The sequence below is a fragment of the Equus przewalskii genome, chromosome 17 (assembly GCF_037783145.1).
Source record: "Equus przewalskii isolate Varuska chromosome 17, EquPr2, whole genome shotgun sequence".
In the NCBI taxonomy this organism is placed as follows: Eukaryota; Metazoa; Chordata; class Mammalia; order Perissodactyla; family Equidae; genus Equus; species Equus przewalskii.
The window spans coordinates 63,070,466-63,088,991 of NC_091847.1; the positions used below are offsets into that span (position 1 = coordinate 63,070,466).

Consider the following 18,526-nt stretch of genomic DNA (forward strand, 5'->3'; position numbering starts at 1 on the left):
CAGAGATGTGGGACCCCCACAACTAAAGATTGTGATTCAGTAGGTCTAGGTCGGGCCCGGATACCTGCATTTTCAATAAGCTCTCCAAGGTAATTTTATGGATACTGAAGTTTGGGAACTGCAGATTTATATTAATAATGATGTTAAAAATTAAAAATGATGTCGTAAACAACCAGAGTTTATATAGGAAGGTGAAACATTAAGCTCAGGAGTCTGCTTCTGAATTTCCCTGCTTTTAATCAGAGTTTCTTTGTCAATCTGTTACCAAGCTTCTTCTTCTTTTCGTCATCCAAAAGATCTCACACTGTTCTCTGATAGTATTTGAAATTTCAGATGAAATTCATATTGAGACTAAAGATGATTTTGAGCGCTTATCATTTTGATTGTGCTTTTCCAAACTCTGTACGTCCTTCTCCCCTTGGAGATTCCGGTTCTTCTGCCTCCCCACCTTTGTGGAATTGGCCACCACTCCAGATCCTCTTTATTCCAGAAACATAAAAACAGCTTATTGAAATGCAGTGTTGTGTTTATACCGGAAACACTTTTTATGCCATTACTTTTTATGTTCCACTGGTCACCAGATAGTTTAGTAGAGAGAAAGCAGCAAAAGCACAACATTGGGTAAGGCTCTTACTGCTAGGCTCTTTCCTCCTGTGTTAGACAACTTGTGATACCAGGTCAAAGGAACTGAGTAAATCCTCAAAACTGTAAACAATTGAACCTCTGAGAAACTGCAAATGATTTCATCAGACACTTATTTCTTAGCTCAGCACCTTGACCCTCCTTGCTGTAAGTGAGAGGTAAACATCCAAAGAATGTTCCCTAGCCAGAACCACAGTGTTTATTAGGATAGGTCAGGAAGCACACCCTACGCAGGGTGGAGGAGGTTGGCAGCTTTGTCCTCAGTGCTCGGTGTCATCTGTTGGTATTTGGGTCATAGTGCTGTTGTCTTTGGTGGTATATGGAAAATATGAGGATTAATGTGTATTTTTAATTTCTGTGTTATAAAAAAATGTGCCTATCGTGAGAAGGTAATTTTATGGCTATGAAGAATGAGCTAACTCTCCTATACCAGGTTGGCTGTCGTTTATACAGTGGACATACATGTAAAATCCCCCTTATCTCGTATGATAGATGTGGGAACTGAAATTCAGACAGTTGAAGTCATTTTTTTCCCCTACATCCTGTGGTAGTGAGTGGTCTAATGAGGATTTGGACCCAGGTCTGTCTTACTCTAAAGGAACCTTTCTTCTGTATTACTAACAATAGAGTTTTCCATTTCACTTGCCTCTGTATTAAACACAGCTTTTCTACAAAGAAAACTTCCTGTTTTCACAGTACAAGTTTGGATAATTTTTGATGTGTGAGAGTACACAGAACCCTTCTGAAAGCAAGCATTGTGATGATGATCCCTTGTGGATATACTGCCCTGTCAGGCTAGTAGTTTTTGTCATTTTGCCTCTTTAGTAATGACCGGCTCTTTTCTCAGCATCTATTTAAAGGATTAAGGCATTGAGGTTTGCGTAATGTATCTGTTACATAATGCTTTCACTTACTTGGTTCAGGCATGGAAGTTATAAAATCGTTTTAAACTTTGTTTTCTAAAATCTTTAACATCCGAATCAGGTCAGGAAACTGGCCTGTGTGAGCTGAGCCTGTTTTTGTAAATAAAGTTTTATTGGAACACAGCCACACCATTTGTTTACGTGTTGTCTGTGAAGGGAGAGTTGAGCAGTTGCCACAGAGACTGTCTAGTGGCTGTGTCTAAAATATATTCTATATACTTTCTAACCCTTTATTTAGATCTAGCTCTGATCTAAATAACAAAACCTTGGATCTTAGAAAAAGCACAAAGAACATCTTCAAAAAAGCAAAGTGAATGCCTTTCCTCCTAATAAATCTGGCTTTCAGTATCCCTTGATCATTGTCCATGCTTTTTGGCTCCACCTTTGAAATATTAAGCTACCTGTAGGCCGAAATTATGAGGGGCAGCCTACCGAGGGGAGAAACACTCAGGGGTGGGGATCTGAGAACCTGGGTCATGTTCTCACATTCTGCCGACAGCGAGCGTGTGGCTGTGGGTGATACATTTAACCACTCTGGGCCTGTCTTTCATCATTGGCAGAACACTGATTTGGGCAAAAGACTTCAGTGGTACAAATTTAGCATTTTATATCTTCTTCATACTTCAGTAAATTTAATGATTGGTTTTTCCATGGGATGCCAGTTTTGTAAGGCTATGTTGCTAACTCTGCTTGTTTTGGTGGTGGTAGTTTGTGGAGTTTTTTGTTGTCATTGTTCATTTGTTTGTTTGCTTTTGTTTTTAACACGACCTGTGTGGACACCCTGGGCACAGAACTTCACTGTCTGTGACACACTTACCTTCTTACTGATGATGTTTGCTTTTGGCTTTTCAGAACTGTATCTGTGACCATTCTTGGCGTTACACAATAGGCCAAATGTCTTTCTGTTCTCAAAGTGCCTGAGCCACAAATCATATGACTTAAATACTCTTTCAACTCCGTGCTCAGACTGAGTCTTTTGTTCTTTCTGTTTGCTTTCTCAGGATGATGTTATTTGTACATAGATTTTTCTATTATGGTTTCTAGCTGGCTTTTCCTTCCTCTTGTTCACTACTCAGGGAATTATAAATGCATCCTTGATTTGAGGTAGTACAGGCTAGTGGTACTAGACAGGCCTAGGCTCAGATCCATGCTCTTTTATTTACTAGCTGGTTGATTGTGGTCAAGTTACTTAATATCTGTGAGCTTGAGTTTCCTTATCTGTAAATTGTGAATAATGATAGTATCTCTCATAGGATTGCTGTAAAGGTCTTAGATAATGCCACAGAAAAATGCTTTAGTACAGTACTGGGCTCATAGCAAGGGCTTAATAAATAGTAGTTGCTCTTACTATCATAATCAATAGTATTATTTATAATATCGTCAGGCTTAACAAATGAGAGAGATATTAATTGTAGAAATAAAAACAAAAGCCTTCCCTGAAATAGGTTATAGTCAACATAAATTTCTTTACGTTGGCGTAAACACTCAGTTTAGTATGTACCTGTTAAGAAGAATTTAAAAGGCAGCCATGCTTTCTAGCTGGATGTTCTGGGAAACCAAGTAAAGCAGATAATTGTACAGTATGGTAATCAAAAAAGGATGTCTTTATAAATAGCCTGGAATAGTTCCCCAGATGCAACTTGAATAAAGAAAATAAACGGCTGGCTTGAGGTCAGAGCGGAATTCCTTAGTATGATTCACTAGACACTGGAAACCCCAGCCCCACATTTTCCCACTCCCTCTTGGTTAGAAAAATTTACATTGGGGTAGCATTACACTCTTGAGGCTATTTTCTAAAGGAGATTCTAAACTTAGATGTTAAATGTGTAATCTTGGGGCAGTTCCCAGGTTTTTAAAATGGGTTCAAAATTTTTGGTGGGAGTATTTGAAAAAATTATTGCAAGTTGTCTTTATGACTAAAAATATTTTTGGTTCCTGTATTTGGGTGGCAAATACAGTAATACTATAGCTTAGTTATTTATATATTGTAACATTGGTTACAAGAATTCCTTGATAACTGAAGAGTAGCGTTTCCCATTGTTCCTTGTTATCCTTATAGTAAAAGAAGGGAGAGTCTTCAGGTCCCTCCATCCCTCTATTCTGGGTACAGTATTACTCATCATTAGAGTTAATGTAAATTAATTGACTAAGTGTCAAGGAATTGTCTCTTTTTGTGAGGACTACAAAAAAAAGGAGTAACTACAAAAGAATAAAAGTCTTGAGCCTGTTATCATGTGGAAAATACTTGAAAGTGTCATGTTGAAAGATGTTCACTTTTGTCGACCCCAGTGCTGAATATATTGTGAGGCCAGTTTCAGATTTTGCGCTTTGCAGACGAAGTGAGGGTCTAACCATCACCTGAAATTCCCCATTATGTTTTTCGTAGATATTTTATTGTTGTTATTGGCTATAAATTGTTTGTATAGGAAATGTATTAGGGATGTGTGTATCTCTTTAATATTCATAATAGCTTGGCAAAGACCTAGGAATCGTGGGGTAATAATAGTATGAAATAGGAATTTCAAATTGGAGTTGTTAACTCACAGATCGCAACTCATCATTGTTTTATGAAATCAAAATAGTGGGTCATAACCAGTAACTTTAAAAAAAGGAATTAAATATAATAAAGCAGAATATATCATAATATATTGTGCATAATAATAGTGATACTGTTTTGTGAAATTTTGTTTTATCTATTACACACACACATAATGTGTGTATGTTGGGTTGGTGGGCTGTGATACAAAATATAATCTTGCTGTGGGTTGTAGTTAAAAATCAGTTTGAAACCCACCATCTGGGGGGATCTTTCTGTTCCCTGGTGACTGGTATAGCTACTTTAATCTGTCTCTGTTGCCATATCTAAGAAAATGGTGCTGATCGACATGCATGCTGCCATTTTTAGAACGTGATAATAGCTCATTAAGGGCCTGAGTGAATGAGCACCCCCCGAAACGAGTGCACTTTCTTATGATTACAGTGATATCAGATTTTTCTCATGTTTTGTTTTGTGTTATTTGTTTGTTTTTGGGTTTGTGTATGTTTCCAATCTTTTTATTTTAGAAAATATTGATGCTGATGGACAGGGATTTTGTCAAGGAGGATTCAGCATTGATTTTACTAAAGTAAGTTGTCATTTAAGACTGAATGAGATTCAGATCTACGTTATTATCTAAACAATGGTTGAAAATTAATGAGTCAATACTTCAGCTTCTCTATAATTCTTACCTGTTTTATGAAAACAGCTAGTAAAGATGACCCATGCATTTTGATAGTCTTTGCCTTATTAATTCTCTCCCCAGTAGACGTTGTTTATTTGAAATAGACATCAAAATAGGAGTGAAGGATAGTTGGGAAATGTCTTCAGGAGATGATAGATAACTCTCATGGCTTAATATTAAAATTTCCAGTTAGATAGGCTTAATATTAAAATTTCCAGTTAGATAAACTTATAGAATATTAAAGTTTTCTGTTTTTGACTGAAATTGGTTTTTCACAAAAGCTATCAATGGGAGCTTTATTACAAAATTAGAGTTTAATTACATAAAAGCTGAGAAACATGCATGTTTGCCATCTATTATGTGTCTAAAGACACCAAGTAAAGCTGAAGCAATTTCTTTGTGGTAAGAAATCTCATATGCGTATTTTTAACTAAGCTAATACGCTCTTCAGAGTTGATAGTTTTTATCTAATTTTCTAAAATAAGAATTTTATTTATATTTTCAAAGGAAATTTTTCTTAAGTACTTTTCTTTATATAATTTTCTTTTGTGTGTGTGGGTTTTTTTGAGTGTGATATATGAATATTTGAATATCAAATTGAGAATATTCCTCCCAGAGAAGCCTCAAAATTATATTGATTGATTAAAAGTAGAGCTTCCTTAGAAAGCTTAATATGGCTTTCTTAGAAAATGCGAGCAGAGTGCCTTAAATTTATTAAAACAGCAGAAACTATAATCATGTGAATCAGAAAAACTAATGAAACATTTTTGTTTTAATTTGTATTTTATCTTTATTAAAAAAATTTTTTTCTAGACTAGGTACTAGTAATTATAGTCAGCTCTCCTTACTAAATACTTGATGTTAATTTACTCAATTTGAAATTCATAATTCCGAATTTACTCATAATTACTCCTAATTCAAAATTTAAGGAAGCAAAACAGAGGTAAAGTATATTAATAAATATTAGGTTTAAACTTGCATGATGTATTTTCAAATAGGTGTTGTATTAAAAATAAGTGTCCATGTTTTCTGTACCTATGCCTGTACAGCTATAACCCAAGAAATAGTCTCTTACCATGAATGGTCATTGTTCAATTAACTGTTCACTTCAACTCATTTCTGAAAAAAGGGTGTCATTTTAGAGCAGACAACCTAGAAGTATCTTTTACATAGCCAGGGCAGGAGATTGTGCATTCAGCGCTTGAAAGGGCTGGATGTCCATTTGGAGGGGGAAAAATTTCTCTTACCTCCAGGAAGAAGAAATTTCTAAAATATTATGCTCGAACTCTAAATACCTTGAATTAAATACCTATAATTTGTTACAGCTATAAGAAATGCTAGTCAAGTGTAATTTGTATATATAACATACCCTGAAAAATTTACCCTTTAACTTCACTCCTGTTTAGATCTGCAAGCCACTAAAAATAATTTTCCTTTAGTCAAAAAGTGTTTAATGATTATTAGGAAAGGAAATTTGCCTTTGTAGTCACAAATATAATGTACAAAATTAAGGAGTGACTTTTTTCTTCATTGTAGCGCAGTAATACTTTGCAGTAGGGCTTCATGCCAAGTGTGTGAAGCAGCCGTGATCTGCAGAATATATATGTAAATGCGTATTTGCATGTTTTCATATATTAAATGAATATAACTTTCCTTTTTGATTTTTATTGTATTTTAGAAAAGGTAGAATGAAAATTACTAAAACTGAGTTAGATGAGTTTTAGATGTATGATTTTGTTTGCCTTAATAGATATGTATATATGTCATATACATATATACATGTATATATAGCTTTTATGTTTATCACATTGCTTTCAGTTTTTAAAGCTACATGTTTTTAAATATATATCTTGTTGTTGCTTGATTTAATCTAGGCTGACAGAGTACTTCTTGGTGGTCCTGGTAGTTTTTATTGGCAAGGTAGGTTAATATTGTTTAAATTACCCAATAATGACTGTGTTTCAGACTCACCTGGTTTTTCATGTGCCTTTGAGAGTTTTCAGATTATTTTAAAGAAAGAAATGGAAAAATTCAATTTAAATGTATAATCACTATCTGTAACAAAATGTTTTTTGAAAGGACTACAGCATCATATATATAATATATAACATTATTAATAGATAATATATATTATATAAATATATTCCTAGTAGAAAATAAACTGAGTATTTTTAAAGTAAATATGTAAAGTAATTTAAAATAATTTCTTTTTATTGTTTGTGGTATGTACTTCTCCATCTCTGTACCATAGAGGCCATGACATAAGCATTAGGAAATGTGTGGAACTGATCTATAACAGGTAAATTGTGGCGTTCCAAAATCTCATAGTTTAAAAAATATTTTGAATTTGCTCATTAGAATATTGGAATGGTTATTTTCTCATTAATTACTGACATCAAGAATGATTTCTTTGGGAAGTTTTTTGGGTTTTTTTTAAGATTTTCTTTTTTCTTTTTCTCCCCAAAGCCCCCCGGTACATAGTTGTGTATTTTTAGTTGTGGGTCCTTCTAGTTGTGGCATGTGGGAGGCCGCCTCAGCATGGCTTGATGAGCAGTGCCATGTCTGCGCCCAGGATTCGAACCGGCAAAACCCTGGGCTACTGAAGCAGAGCAGGCGAACTTCACCACTTGGCCATGGGGCCAGCCCCCTCTTTAGGGAGTTTTAAAAATAGAGGATCTTAGTAAGCTTCAAAAGAATATAATTAAACTGGCATTGATATAAAGATAAAACACTACATTCTTCAGTCATTCTGAGGGGCCTAGTAGAATTACCATTTGAACAGATGTATAGCAGATCATTATTTGCTGACAGTTTGAAAATAGGTAACTAAATCTACTTATTTGTTTACTTTATGTTTCATTTATCATTAGATTTACCCATTTATTTAGTCAATATATTCATGTTTATTTTCTGCTAAAAAGTGCTGTTTGAGGGTCAGAACTTGTTCACTGAGGTTCTGATATTCAAGCGTTGTTGGTATTTGGAAGAACTGGAACGCCTGTGACTATATTGATTTGCAAGTACTTTCCGATTCTGAATTTTACTTCTGTATTCTCCGCTATGCTTTCCTTACATCGTTGTGGGAAAACCCATGCTTGCTTTTGCTTTATAGAAAGGGAAGCTGGGCCGGCCCGGTGGCGCAGCAGTTAAGTGCGCATGTCCCGCTTCTCGGCGGCCTGGGGTTCACTGGTTCGGATCCTGGGTGTGGACATGGTACCACTTGGCATGCCATGCTGTGGCAGGCGTCCCACAAATAAAGTAGAGGAAGATGGGCATGGATGTTAGCTCAGGGCCAGTCTTCCTCGGCAAAAAGGGGAGGATTGGCAGTAGTTAGCTCAGGGCTAATTTTCCTCAAAAAAAAAAAAAAAGAACAAAGGAAGGGAAGCTAAAGAAGACATTTACTGAAGGAAATAGATTAGAAGGAAAATAAGAAGGAACGAAAACTGGGAATAAGTGAGAAGTTGAAAGGGATGGCAAAGGAGAGAATGAAGAAAAGAGAAGAATCAGGCAAAGACAGGGATTGGTTATGAGACAGACTAAATCTGAAAATTTTGCATTTCTATGAATTATCTATTGGAAAATGAAATGATTTAAGAAAATTGCAATTGAATTTTATAGGGTTTTTTTCTGGCTTGTTTTATACTTTTAAAATGAAAAGAAAAATAGTTTGAATTACATATGAGAAAATAGGAAATATTAATATTTCCTAGTTATATATAAGACATAGATTTACTTTTCTTCTTTCCTGCTAGGTGTGTCATTCAGCGGAGGGGAGGGACATGTCTGTTGGGCCCGCCTGGGAACCAAAGATAGATTGTGTGATTCTCAGTCAGGACAGCTTGTTAACTCTGCCTTTTTACAAGCTGTGAAGATGTTTAAATGACTTGTTCTTTTAATACCTTGAGTATTACACAATGTTTGTATGCATTCCGATTTATTATAAATTAGGACAGATGTAGATACTATTCATATTATGTTCATTGGAGTTTTATTATAAATGGGCTGTAATACGTAAGTAAAAGCTCCATGACTGGGCATAGAGTATTTTGTTTTAAGATTAAAATCAGCAGGTTTCACCCTGAATAAGTAAGTATGTTAGAATGAATTTTTCCATAAATCTCAGAGTTGCTTCTGTAAGAATAGAGAAAGTGATACTTGTTTTATTTCAAAGAGATGATGAAAATTTTCCAGTGTTTTTTGATTCAAGAAAATATTTATTGAATTCCTCCCATGTGTTAGGTACTCTTGGGCACAGAGGATAAAGAGTGACCCAGATAGAAAATGTTTCTGCCTTATAAACTCAACTTCTGTGACTGGACAAATTGGGGCAGGGCTGAAAATTTTAGCTGCTATGAAGTTTTTTCTAAAAGAGCAGAAATGAAGAGATGATTTTCCCATGTTATAGAGATGACATTTGATAAATCAGCCAACCTTTCTTGGGGCCGGAGGCAGTCAGAGTTTTTGTAGTCATCTAGATTTCTTGTGTATGGTTGTGAAGAAAAGTGAACTCACCCATGCAGACTGCTTCATAAAGGTGTCCAGATAACTCATTTAAAAAAATCACTTGAGAGGCTGGCTCCGTGGCCAAGTGGTTAAGTTTGCGAGCTCCGCTGCCGTGGCCCAGGGTTCGGATCCTGGGCGCGAACATGGCACCACTCGTCAGGCCATGTTGAGGCGGCGTGCCACATCCCACAACTACAAGGACCTGCAACTAAGATATACAGCTATATATGCCGGGTTTGGGAAGATAAAGCAGAAAAAAAAAAAATCACTTGAGCCAGTTGTTCTTATTATAAAGGTAAAACTATTTCAGTAGATTTTTCAAGTTCTAATGGATTTGTTTGGGAAATAGTCCTTGATTTTGTTACTCCATTTATTTAACATTGATTTTTTTAGTGAATGAAGACAAATTCTGTATTCGTAAATTTTTATTAGTGGAGACTAATTTTAAGTACTAAATTGAATAGAAATAATTTTGACTTAAGAAATAATATCGAATTTCAGATTTAGTATTAGGAAGGAGAGTTATTTAAGACTAGTAATTAGACATATTAATCTCTAACGTAATTTTCTTTAATGCAGGTGCCATCCATTGTCTGCATCATAAAATTTCTGTTAGAAAGTTATCATTTATTTTGTATATGCATTTCAGGTCAGCTCATTTCAGATCAAGTGGCAGAAATTGTATCTAAATATGACCCCAAAGTTTACAGCATCAAATATAATAACCAGCTAGCAACTCGAACCGCCCAAGCTATTTTTGATGACAGTTATTTGGGTAGGTAAAACCAAAATATGGATTCATTTTATGGAATTGTGGTGTATTTGTTCTGTATTTGCTTCTTCTGCTTTAAGTAGGAAAATCTTTTATGTGTAATGTATTAAGATTTTTTTTTTAAATATGAGGAACATGATTTCAAATTGTTATTGAGTACTTATGTTATATTTCAGTGGTTGAAATTTAAGAAAGTGATTTTTTTATACAATGATAACTATAATAGATAACCTTTAAAATATGCTTACTGTCTTCTAGGCGTTGTTCTAAATGCTTTATCTGTATTAACTCATTTAATCCTCACAAGTCTATGAAAGTGTTCCTTTATCATTCCCGTTTTGTAGGTAAAGAAACTGATGCACAAAGAGGCAAAATCACTTGCCTAAAGCCACTCACTTATAACTTGCTGTTCTGAGATTCATATCCCGGCAGTCTGAGTCCCAGACTTTTATTCACTATGTTAAACTACAGTTTTGGTCTTTAAGATTTATTAACTTTTCTTCTCTCTGTAAATTTCTCTTATTCATTAAACTAAGTACACATAACAGAAATAGTACTTTACTGACTGTAAAAAATCTGTTATTTATTGCCTCTTTATGATGAATTACAAATTTATCCTTTTTTTAATTGATATGTAATTGACATACACCATTATATTAATTTTAGGTGTACAACATAATGACTTGATATTTGTATATATTGCAAAATGATCACCACAATAATCTAGTTAACATCCATTGACAAAGATAGTTACAGATGATTTTTTTCTTGTGATGAGAACTTTTAAGATTTATTCTCTTTGCAACTTTTAAATATGCGATACAGTGTTACTAACTATAGTCACCAGGCTGTATGTTACATTCCCGGGACTTATTTCTTTTATAGCTGGAAGCTTGCACCTTTTGACTCCTTCACCCATTTCACCCACCCCCATCGCCCACCTCTGTCAACCACCAGTCTGTTCTCTGTACCTTTGAGAAATTTATTGTTTTTAACTGACTCCTTTGTAAAGTTGATAAAAGCCTCATTTTTCTAATAGAGGTGTTATTCTAATAGAGATTCATTTATCATAAATATATGAATCTATTGCCCCTAGAGGACAAAATATTACGTAATTAAAGGAATTACTTGAAAATAGTTTCAAGGAAAGCCCACTCAGCAGGTATGCTGAAGGTAACTGTTCCTGCCCTGACAATGTTTTACTTTTCTCTCCTGTTTAGGTTACTCGGTGGCTGTTGGAGATTTCAATGGTGATGGCATAGATGGTATGATGCACTTGAACTATATTTAATCCCTTTTCAAAAATTTGGGGGCGAGGAGCTGGCCCTGTGGCACAGTGGTTAAGTTCGGCACACTCCACTTCAGTGGCCCAAGTTCACAGATTCATATCCCCAGTGTGGACCTATATTACTCGTCAGCCATGCTCTGGTGGTGACCCACATACAAAATAGAAGAAGATGGGCACAGATGTCAGCTCAGGGCCAATCTTCCTCAAGCAAAAAAAGAGGAAGATTGGCAACAGATGTTAGCTCAGGGCAAATCTTCCTTACCAAAAAAGAAAAATTTAGACTAAGCATTTAAACAAGTGGCATTGAAAAATCTCAGCAATTAAAGAGTTTTCAAACCCTTGTTATGGAATATGACAGGAGAAATGAGGGAGACATTAGTACATTGATATGAGCTGGGTCTATGTTATAGTTCCTTCAGCAGCCACTGGAATTGAGCCGGCCGCTGGGTCCTCAGTCTCGTCCTCATCTGCTTCCTTCCAGCCTCAGAGTTTCCATTATTTCTTCAGCTCCTTCCTTCTTGCTTTCAGCAGATTCAGTCCTTCTGGAGAGCCTTAGTTTCTCCTTCTTTAGGCGTAATTCATAACCTGGGCTCTGTCTGTACAGTGGTTGCCCCATCCTCTCTCTGTCCACCCATCTTCCTTCAGAGCTCAGTGTGGGAATCAGAGACTTTACCTGATTTTGATCACATTTCTCTACACCATTTCAGTTTGCTCTGTATTGTTTTTCTACTGTAAGTACAGCTTTCCTTCATTCTGAGGCTCACTTTATCTTATCTGTTCTCTTTTTAACAAGGTTACAAATGCCTAGAGGGCACACATACATTTACTTGAGGGTCCTCGAGATTCTTCTGTATTTTGTAAAGATTTGATTTCATGGTTAAAAATGCTGTGATCATTTATTATGGCACACCAATTTTTTAAAATGTCTTTATTTATTGTCTAGTGAAATAGCAAAACAAAACTTAAAGCTTTCTGACATATCCGCTTCCTCTTACAGTTTCCAGGATTGGTCTTAAAAATGAGTAATGAAATTTTTCCTTTTCAGACTTTGTTTCAGGAGTTCCAAGAGCAGCGAGGACATTGGGAATGGTAAGAAAGTTAAAAGGCTTTTTTAAAAAAAATCTCTGGGTTCTCTTATATTTTATCATATTTTATATACTTTTGTTTTTCCTGCACAGGTTTACATTTACGATGGGAAGAACATGTCCTCCTTGCACAATTTTACTGGTGAGCAGGTATGCTTTTAAAATGTTTTCTTTGGGCCTGGCCCGGTGGTGTAGTGGTTGAGTTCATGTGCTCCGCTGTGGTGGCCTGGGGCTGTCCAGTTTGGATCCCAGGTGCAGACCTACATACCACTCATCAAGTCATGTTGTGGTGGCATCCCACATACAAAATAGAGGATGATTGGCACAGACGTTAGCTTAGTGACAATCTTCCTCAAGCAAAAAAAGGAAGATTAACAATAGATGTTAGCTCAGGGCCAATCTTCCTCTCCAAAAAAAATACATAAATTTTTTTTCACTTAACGTTTTGACATCAGCATTCCCTAAAGTCTTAAAACTTTTCTTGACAATTTCCTCATGGTTTAATATTCAACATATAATAAATATTGGTTTAATAATCAATATTACAGATACAAAATAGGCTTTAAATATTTCACCTTTATTTTAACCAAAGTAATTTGTTTAACCAAAGACTTTCGTAATTGCATATTATGGCTTTTTTTTTTTTCAAAAGAAATACAAAATCAAATTGCACACACACATAACCAAAACAATTTCCTTTTTTGCTGATGACATTAACTTCTTTAAGGAATGATCTATGCCTGTTAATTTTATTAGATGCAAGACAAAGCATGGCACAGATGTGTGTATTATAGATATTATGAGTAAACTTCATTTCTACTACATGAAATAAAACATCCTTCAGTTAAAAAGTAGTACTTTTAAGTACTAGATATTCTCTACAAGTACGAGCATTTTATAACATTCTGTAGTGTATGTGTCAGAGAATGAAATGATGTTAGTAATGATAAAGGAAAAATTGATCTGTGGGTAGAGAGGAAACAAACATCTGGCAGATTGGGGATTTACGGTCGCTTCCCCTTCCGTCGAGCTTGTTAGCTGTGCAAGAGGAGTGACAGGATGAGGAGCTAGACTCAGCGTTCCCAGAAACCTCTTCCCACGTGTGCGGCAGGTCAGGGTTGATGCCACACGGAATGGCTTGCAGCTGATGGGCCGCTAGGATTGTGGCAGGGTGGTTACCCCTTTGTGCTGTTGTGACTTCTCCACGTCAGACCGCTTCTCCTGTCGGATGCCCGTGTGTGTCTCTGGGTCACGTGGCACACAGTCTGTGGTGCTTTCTTTCTTCCTCCTCGGCTGTTTTGTCGGGGGAACCCATGGGCTTTGCATTGGGGTAGACCTGGGCTCTCCATGCTCAGGCTTGTTGCATCAGACGAGGTATTTACCGCTGTAAATCTGGTGGCCCGTGTGTAAAAATAGAGGTACTGGTGACTTCTTCACGGGCTTGTGGAGAGAATCAAGTGAAAGGAAGCATTTCAATCATAGTGCCCAGGACAAAACTTGTCTCAGTAAATGCCTTCCTTTCTTTACAGTTTCAGGCTGAATATCCTGAGAGACTAAGGCCCAAGAATAGTATTCTGTTAAATTCCAGGCAGCATGTCAACATGATACCCCAAATACAGTGCACTTTCCTACACATGTGCTGATCTTGTCATTGAGTACAGAATGCACCTTTCATTTTCTCAATTACACTATATCAACCCAAAATAGATATGGAGGGATCTCCCTTATTATTCCCTCCTGATATCTCAGCTAATCAAATTTTGCTAACTTTGCTCTTTTTTGGTGACTCATTCTTCACCTTAGGTTGTCTTTCATCTGTCATCTCTCCCAGATTTGCTTTGCACCTGGGGCTCTCTTTAGAACTTTCCTTTTTCGCGTTTATTTCCAGCCAGGCTGCTCTATCTGTGATGGGCAGCAGTCTCCTGTAGTGGGGGAGAGGAGGCCCTGCTTTCTCTGCATAATAAGCCCATAATAAACCCAAACGCATTTGTACTGTGGGAACTTCGAAAGCAAGACCACTGGCATGTAATCGGTTGAGTTGTGAGGCAAAAACAAATTCGGTTCCGTACTTTCCAAACAATAATTTCTTTGGAGTTGTAGTAGTTTCACATAGGGAGAGGCGATCATGACCTATTAATAATTATTACCTATTATCTTTACTGCATAGACATCCAGTTTAACTTCCTGGGTTCAACCAGAATGTCTGTCTGTGACTATGTCTTTCTGATACTGCGTTTGTATCCGGCGTGGTTCGGTGACGGAGAGGAAGGGAGGAAATAGGTCAGGCCTGGCAAGAAGCATTGATTATACTTGGAGTTAAATGGCGTGTGATGAAATCACTGAAATGATATACATGGGGTATGTTTTGCCCATAAATCTAGGAAAATAAACAAGCCTCATTCCCTGATTGTCATTGTGTTGGTAGAATAAACTTGAAAGAGACGAATTTTAGATTGAAGCACTATATGCAGAGAAAAAAATAACCCCTTCTCTTTGATAAATATACTACAAATATTAATTGTCTGGACCAGTTGGGTGAAATGTAAACATTTCATTTTGATCTTGTTCTCCAGATGGCTGCATACTTTGGATTTTCGGTCGCTGCCACTGACATTAACGGTGATGAGTAAGTTTAAAAAAATGTTTCCAGAAACAGTTTTTCTCTCGTGTTTATGAATGCTTTAGTAAAGTTAAACATTTTTTCTTCTGTTTCTCTGTCCCCTTCCTGGTAATCTTTCTATTTAAGGAACCAATTTGAAGCAACCTTATCATGAATACTAGAAAACCTCTGTGCTGTTCATAATATCTTTCAATAGCTTTTATAATATGAAGAAATAATGTAATTTATGAAGTAGTCATAGTTTCTTAAAAGAGTTGAAGGAAGCTTTGCCTTTGAAATGATCATTTTATGCTTCAGTGTGGCCATGAGAGATGTGGAAACTGAGTTTTAATAAGAAAGAAACTGATTATTAATAGTCGGATGGAATTTGGTCTCGCTTGGGTGAAAAAGCTTCTCTGTTCTTTCAGTTATGCAGACGTATTTATTGGAGCACCTCTCTTCATGGATCGTGGTTCTGATGGCAAACTCCAGGAGGTGGGGCAGGTCTCAGTGTCTCTGCAAAGGGCTTCGGGAGATTTCCAGACGACCAAGCTGAATGGGTTTGAGGTCTTTGCGAGGTTTGGCAGTGCCATCGCACCTTTGGGAGATCTGGACCAGGATGGTTTCAATGGTAAGGTCAAAGTTCAGCAACTGTGCGTTCCCTGATTATTCTCTGTTCATGTGGAAAAGTCCTGTACCCTGGTCTGTGGAGAATCACACAAGCAAACCTCCTTCCTGGAAAGGAGAATTGAGTGACAGTGAGTAACACACCAGGTTGAACGACAGGTTGCTCTCTTTCCTTAAAAATCAGAACAGAATTTTCAAAAATTGATTCTCATGAGTTATGATTCATGCAGCCTCAAATTAGAGTGTTGGGGGTGGTTAATTTCTGAAAGGAGCCTGCTGTCCCAGGGAGCCCTATGCTTGCTGGGGGGTGCCATGTCTCTGTTCTGCTTGATGGCAGCGCCCTCTACTGTCCATTTGATACAAGTGTAACAATGGTCACAGGCACATTGTCGAGGCCATGCTGACTCTGATAGATCCCTCAAAGGTGTGGTTGGCCGTTTCTATTTTTAAAGCCATAACTTTGTTGTGGCTGCCTCAAATATTCTGAGGGGGGTTGTATCTCCCTTCTGGGTGCAAATAAAAGACATAAGCTCATTGTTTTATAATAGTCCCATTTAATAATTTATTAATAGTAGTAGATATCTTTAAAAATCAAAGTTGGCTCTTACTATAGAATGAAATATACGTTACAAATTACTAAGATTTTTTTTAAAAGAATACTATTAAAAACCTTAGTAGAGATCACAGAATAGAGAGTTGGTTGGTTTGTATAATCAACAATATATAGGGCTATGCCCCTTAAAATTTAAAAGAAACTTATAAATTAAAAAGAAAACTTCAAAAATATGGATAACTGTAATATCTCCCAAGTCGTAGTAGAAAAGGCAAACATTGGTTTGGCCTCAAGACTCCACTCCTGCCTCGTGGGTAGTTTTATGTCGTGTACTGAAGTGTCATCTCTCAGATTAACCCTAGAAGTTTTCAGTGTTAGTGCAAAGCTACTCAAAGGGACATTTTGCTTCCTACCATAGGGACTTAAAGAATTTTACTACTAAGAGAACTTAGAAATCAAATGAAACTCTGGTATAAAGTTCAAAACAGAATTTGAAAAGAGTACTATAGAACAGACCAAACCATTACTTATTGAGAAAAAAATCTAGCTAGAAAACGCAGGACCACAGCTGAGGTCCTACCTTGAATAAGCTGGACGAGTTCTTTGCTGTAGGTGGGCCTCTGTCTCTGGGTTTTCTGGGAGATAGAAGAAGATTGGCACAGATGTTAGCTCAGGGCTAATCTTCCTCAAGTAAAAGAAGAGAAAGCTTGGCAATCGATGTTAGCTCAGGGTGAATCTTCCTCACCAAAAAAACATAATAATAACACCTAAAACACAAAACAAAGGCAATGTAATGTGATAGAGTGCCTAGAGAGAGTGTGATCAAGAGGGGAGAGTGCATTGCCTCATAGCGTGGCCAGGGATGACATTGGATCTGTGATTTGGACAAAGGAATGGAGCAAACCTCGAAAAGCTCTGGAGCAAGAGGTGCTGAGGCAGAGGGAGCAGCAAGTATAAACCCAGAGATGGGAACCGGCTCAGCGTGTTTAAGAAACAGAGAAAAAGGCCAGGCTTGGTAGAAAGAGTGAGTGACAGTGAGAACTCGGGGTGAGGGTGGTGGGAGTGGTGGTGGAATGAAGGGACAAAACCGGGTAGCGTTTAAATGCTTTGGGAGATAATTGAAGGATTTAAGAAGAAAGATAACATGATACTACATTTGGCAGTTTCTAGGAGAGTGGAGTATAGGGGCCAGAGCAGAAGTGGGAGGCCTTTAGGAGTCCAGGGAGAGGAGGAGAATGGCTTGTCTGGGGTGATCCCAGCAGAGAGAGAAGGAAGTAGGCATCTTTGTAATACGTTCTAGAGTTAGGAAAGGTCATAATGACCATTTGGTGGTTTTGGTTTTTTTGGCCATTTGATGTTTTGTATTTATTTTTGTTTATTAAAGAATTTAAGCTTTTTCTTTGTTTATGTTATTTCAGTGTAAGTTGGGTTGGGTCGAGATGAAATCCTAACTTTCACGTTTCTGAGCCAGAAAACCAAACACCATGCCCAACCACAGTAACTAGAATTTTGAGAGCTAAGATGAACATTAGATGAGTCTTTCGACATGTCCCCTCCCCTCCATTTTAAGGATGAACCATTTGAGGTCCAGAAAGGTTAAGTGATTTGTCCGAGGTTGGACTCAGAATACCTGGCTCCAAATTAATGTCATTTCCACACTGTTTCACTGGAATTTCATTGAATTAGATTGTTGAGTAAAGAGTATGCTACTGAACTTGGAATCAATATTTATCAGGACAAATGGGTTCTGGAAATATTAAGATCTTCTCCATATAAATAATAAGTACTAAGACTAAGACTCCCTTCTTGCCCTCCCCCTCTCCTTTCCTCCTTCCTTCCTCCTCTTCCCTTTCTTCAACCCCTTCTTACTTCTCTCCATCTCCTACCGCCACCCCCCCACCTTTTCCCTCACAGATATTGCAATTGCTGCTCCATATGGGGGTGAAGATAAAAAAGGAATTGTTTATATTTTCAATGGAAGATCAACAGGCTTGAATTCGGTCCCATCGCAGATCCTTGAAGGGAAGTGGGCTGCTCGGAGCATGCCCCCCAGCTTTGGCTATTCAATGAAAGGAGCCACGGATATAGACAAAAATGGATATCCAGGTGCTTTCCTAGAAATACATAGAGCTTTGTAGATGTTTCAGTCTTAATGGCAAATAGTGTTAGTTATTGTGTTCTTGATTTATGTTATAAATCATTTCAATTCAGTATTTCAAGTATTGTTCAAGCCCATACTGTTGTTCAAGGCCCTCTTCTCATTGATGAAAGGAATACAAAGCAAAGACAGCTCTGTTTGCTGAGAGCTTCCAC

The 18,526-nt window shown here is 37.0% G+C and overlaps 1 protein-coding gene across 2 annotated transcripts in view; it reads left to right on the forward strand.

Annotated features, from left to right (window-relative positions):
* ITGAV (integrin subunit alpha V) overlaps window positions 1–18,526 on the forward strand; it is an 84,563-nt gene that overhangs the window by 33,606 nt on the left and 32,431 nt on the right. For both annotated transcript variants that reach the window (XM_008530577.2, XM_008530579.2), the window contains exons 5-13: window positions 4,629–4,690; window positions 6,661–6,706; window positions 9,939–10,064; window positions 11,282–11,326; window positions 12,395–12,438; window positions 12,528–12,584; window positions 15,008–15,060; window positions 15,462–15,664; window positions 18,128–18,319. In XM_008530577.2, coding sequence (XP_008528799.1) covers window positions 4,629–4,690; window positions 6,661–6,706; window positions 9,939–10,064; window positions 11,282–11,326; window positions 12,395–12,438; window positions 12,528–12,584; window positions 15,008–15,060; window positions 15,462–15,664; window positions 18,128–18,319 — 828 coding nt within the window. The remainder of the gene's footprint in view (window positions 1–4,628; window positions 4,691–6,660; window positions 6,707–9,938; window positions 10,065–11,281; window positions 11,327–12,394; window positions 12,439–12,527; window positions 12,585–15,007; window positions 15,061–15,461; window positions 15,665–18,127; window positions 18,320–18,526) is intronic.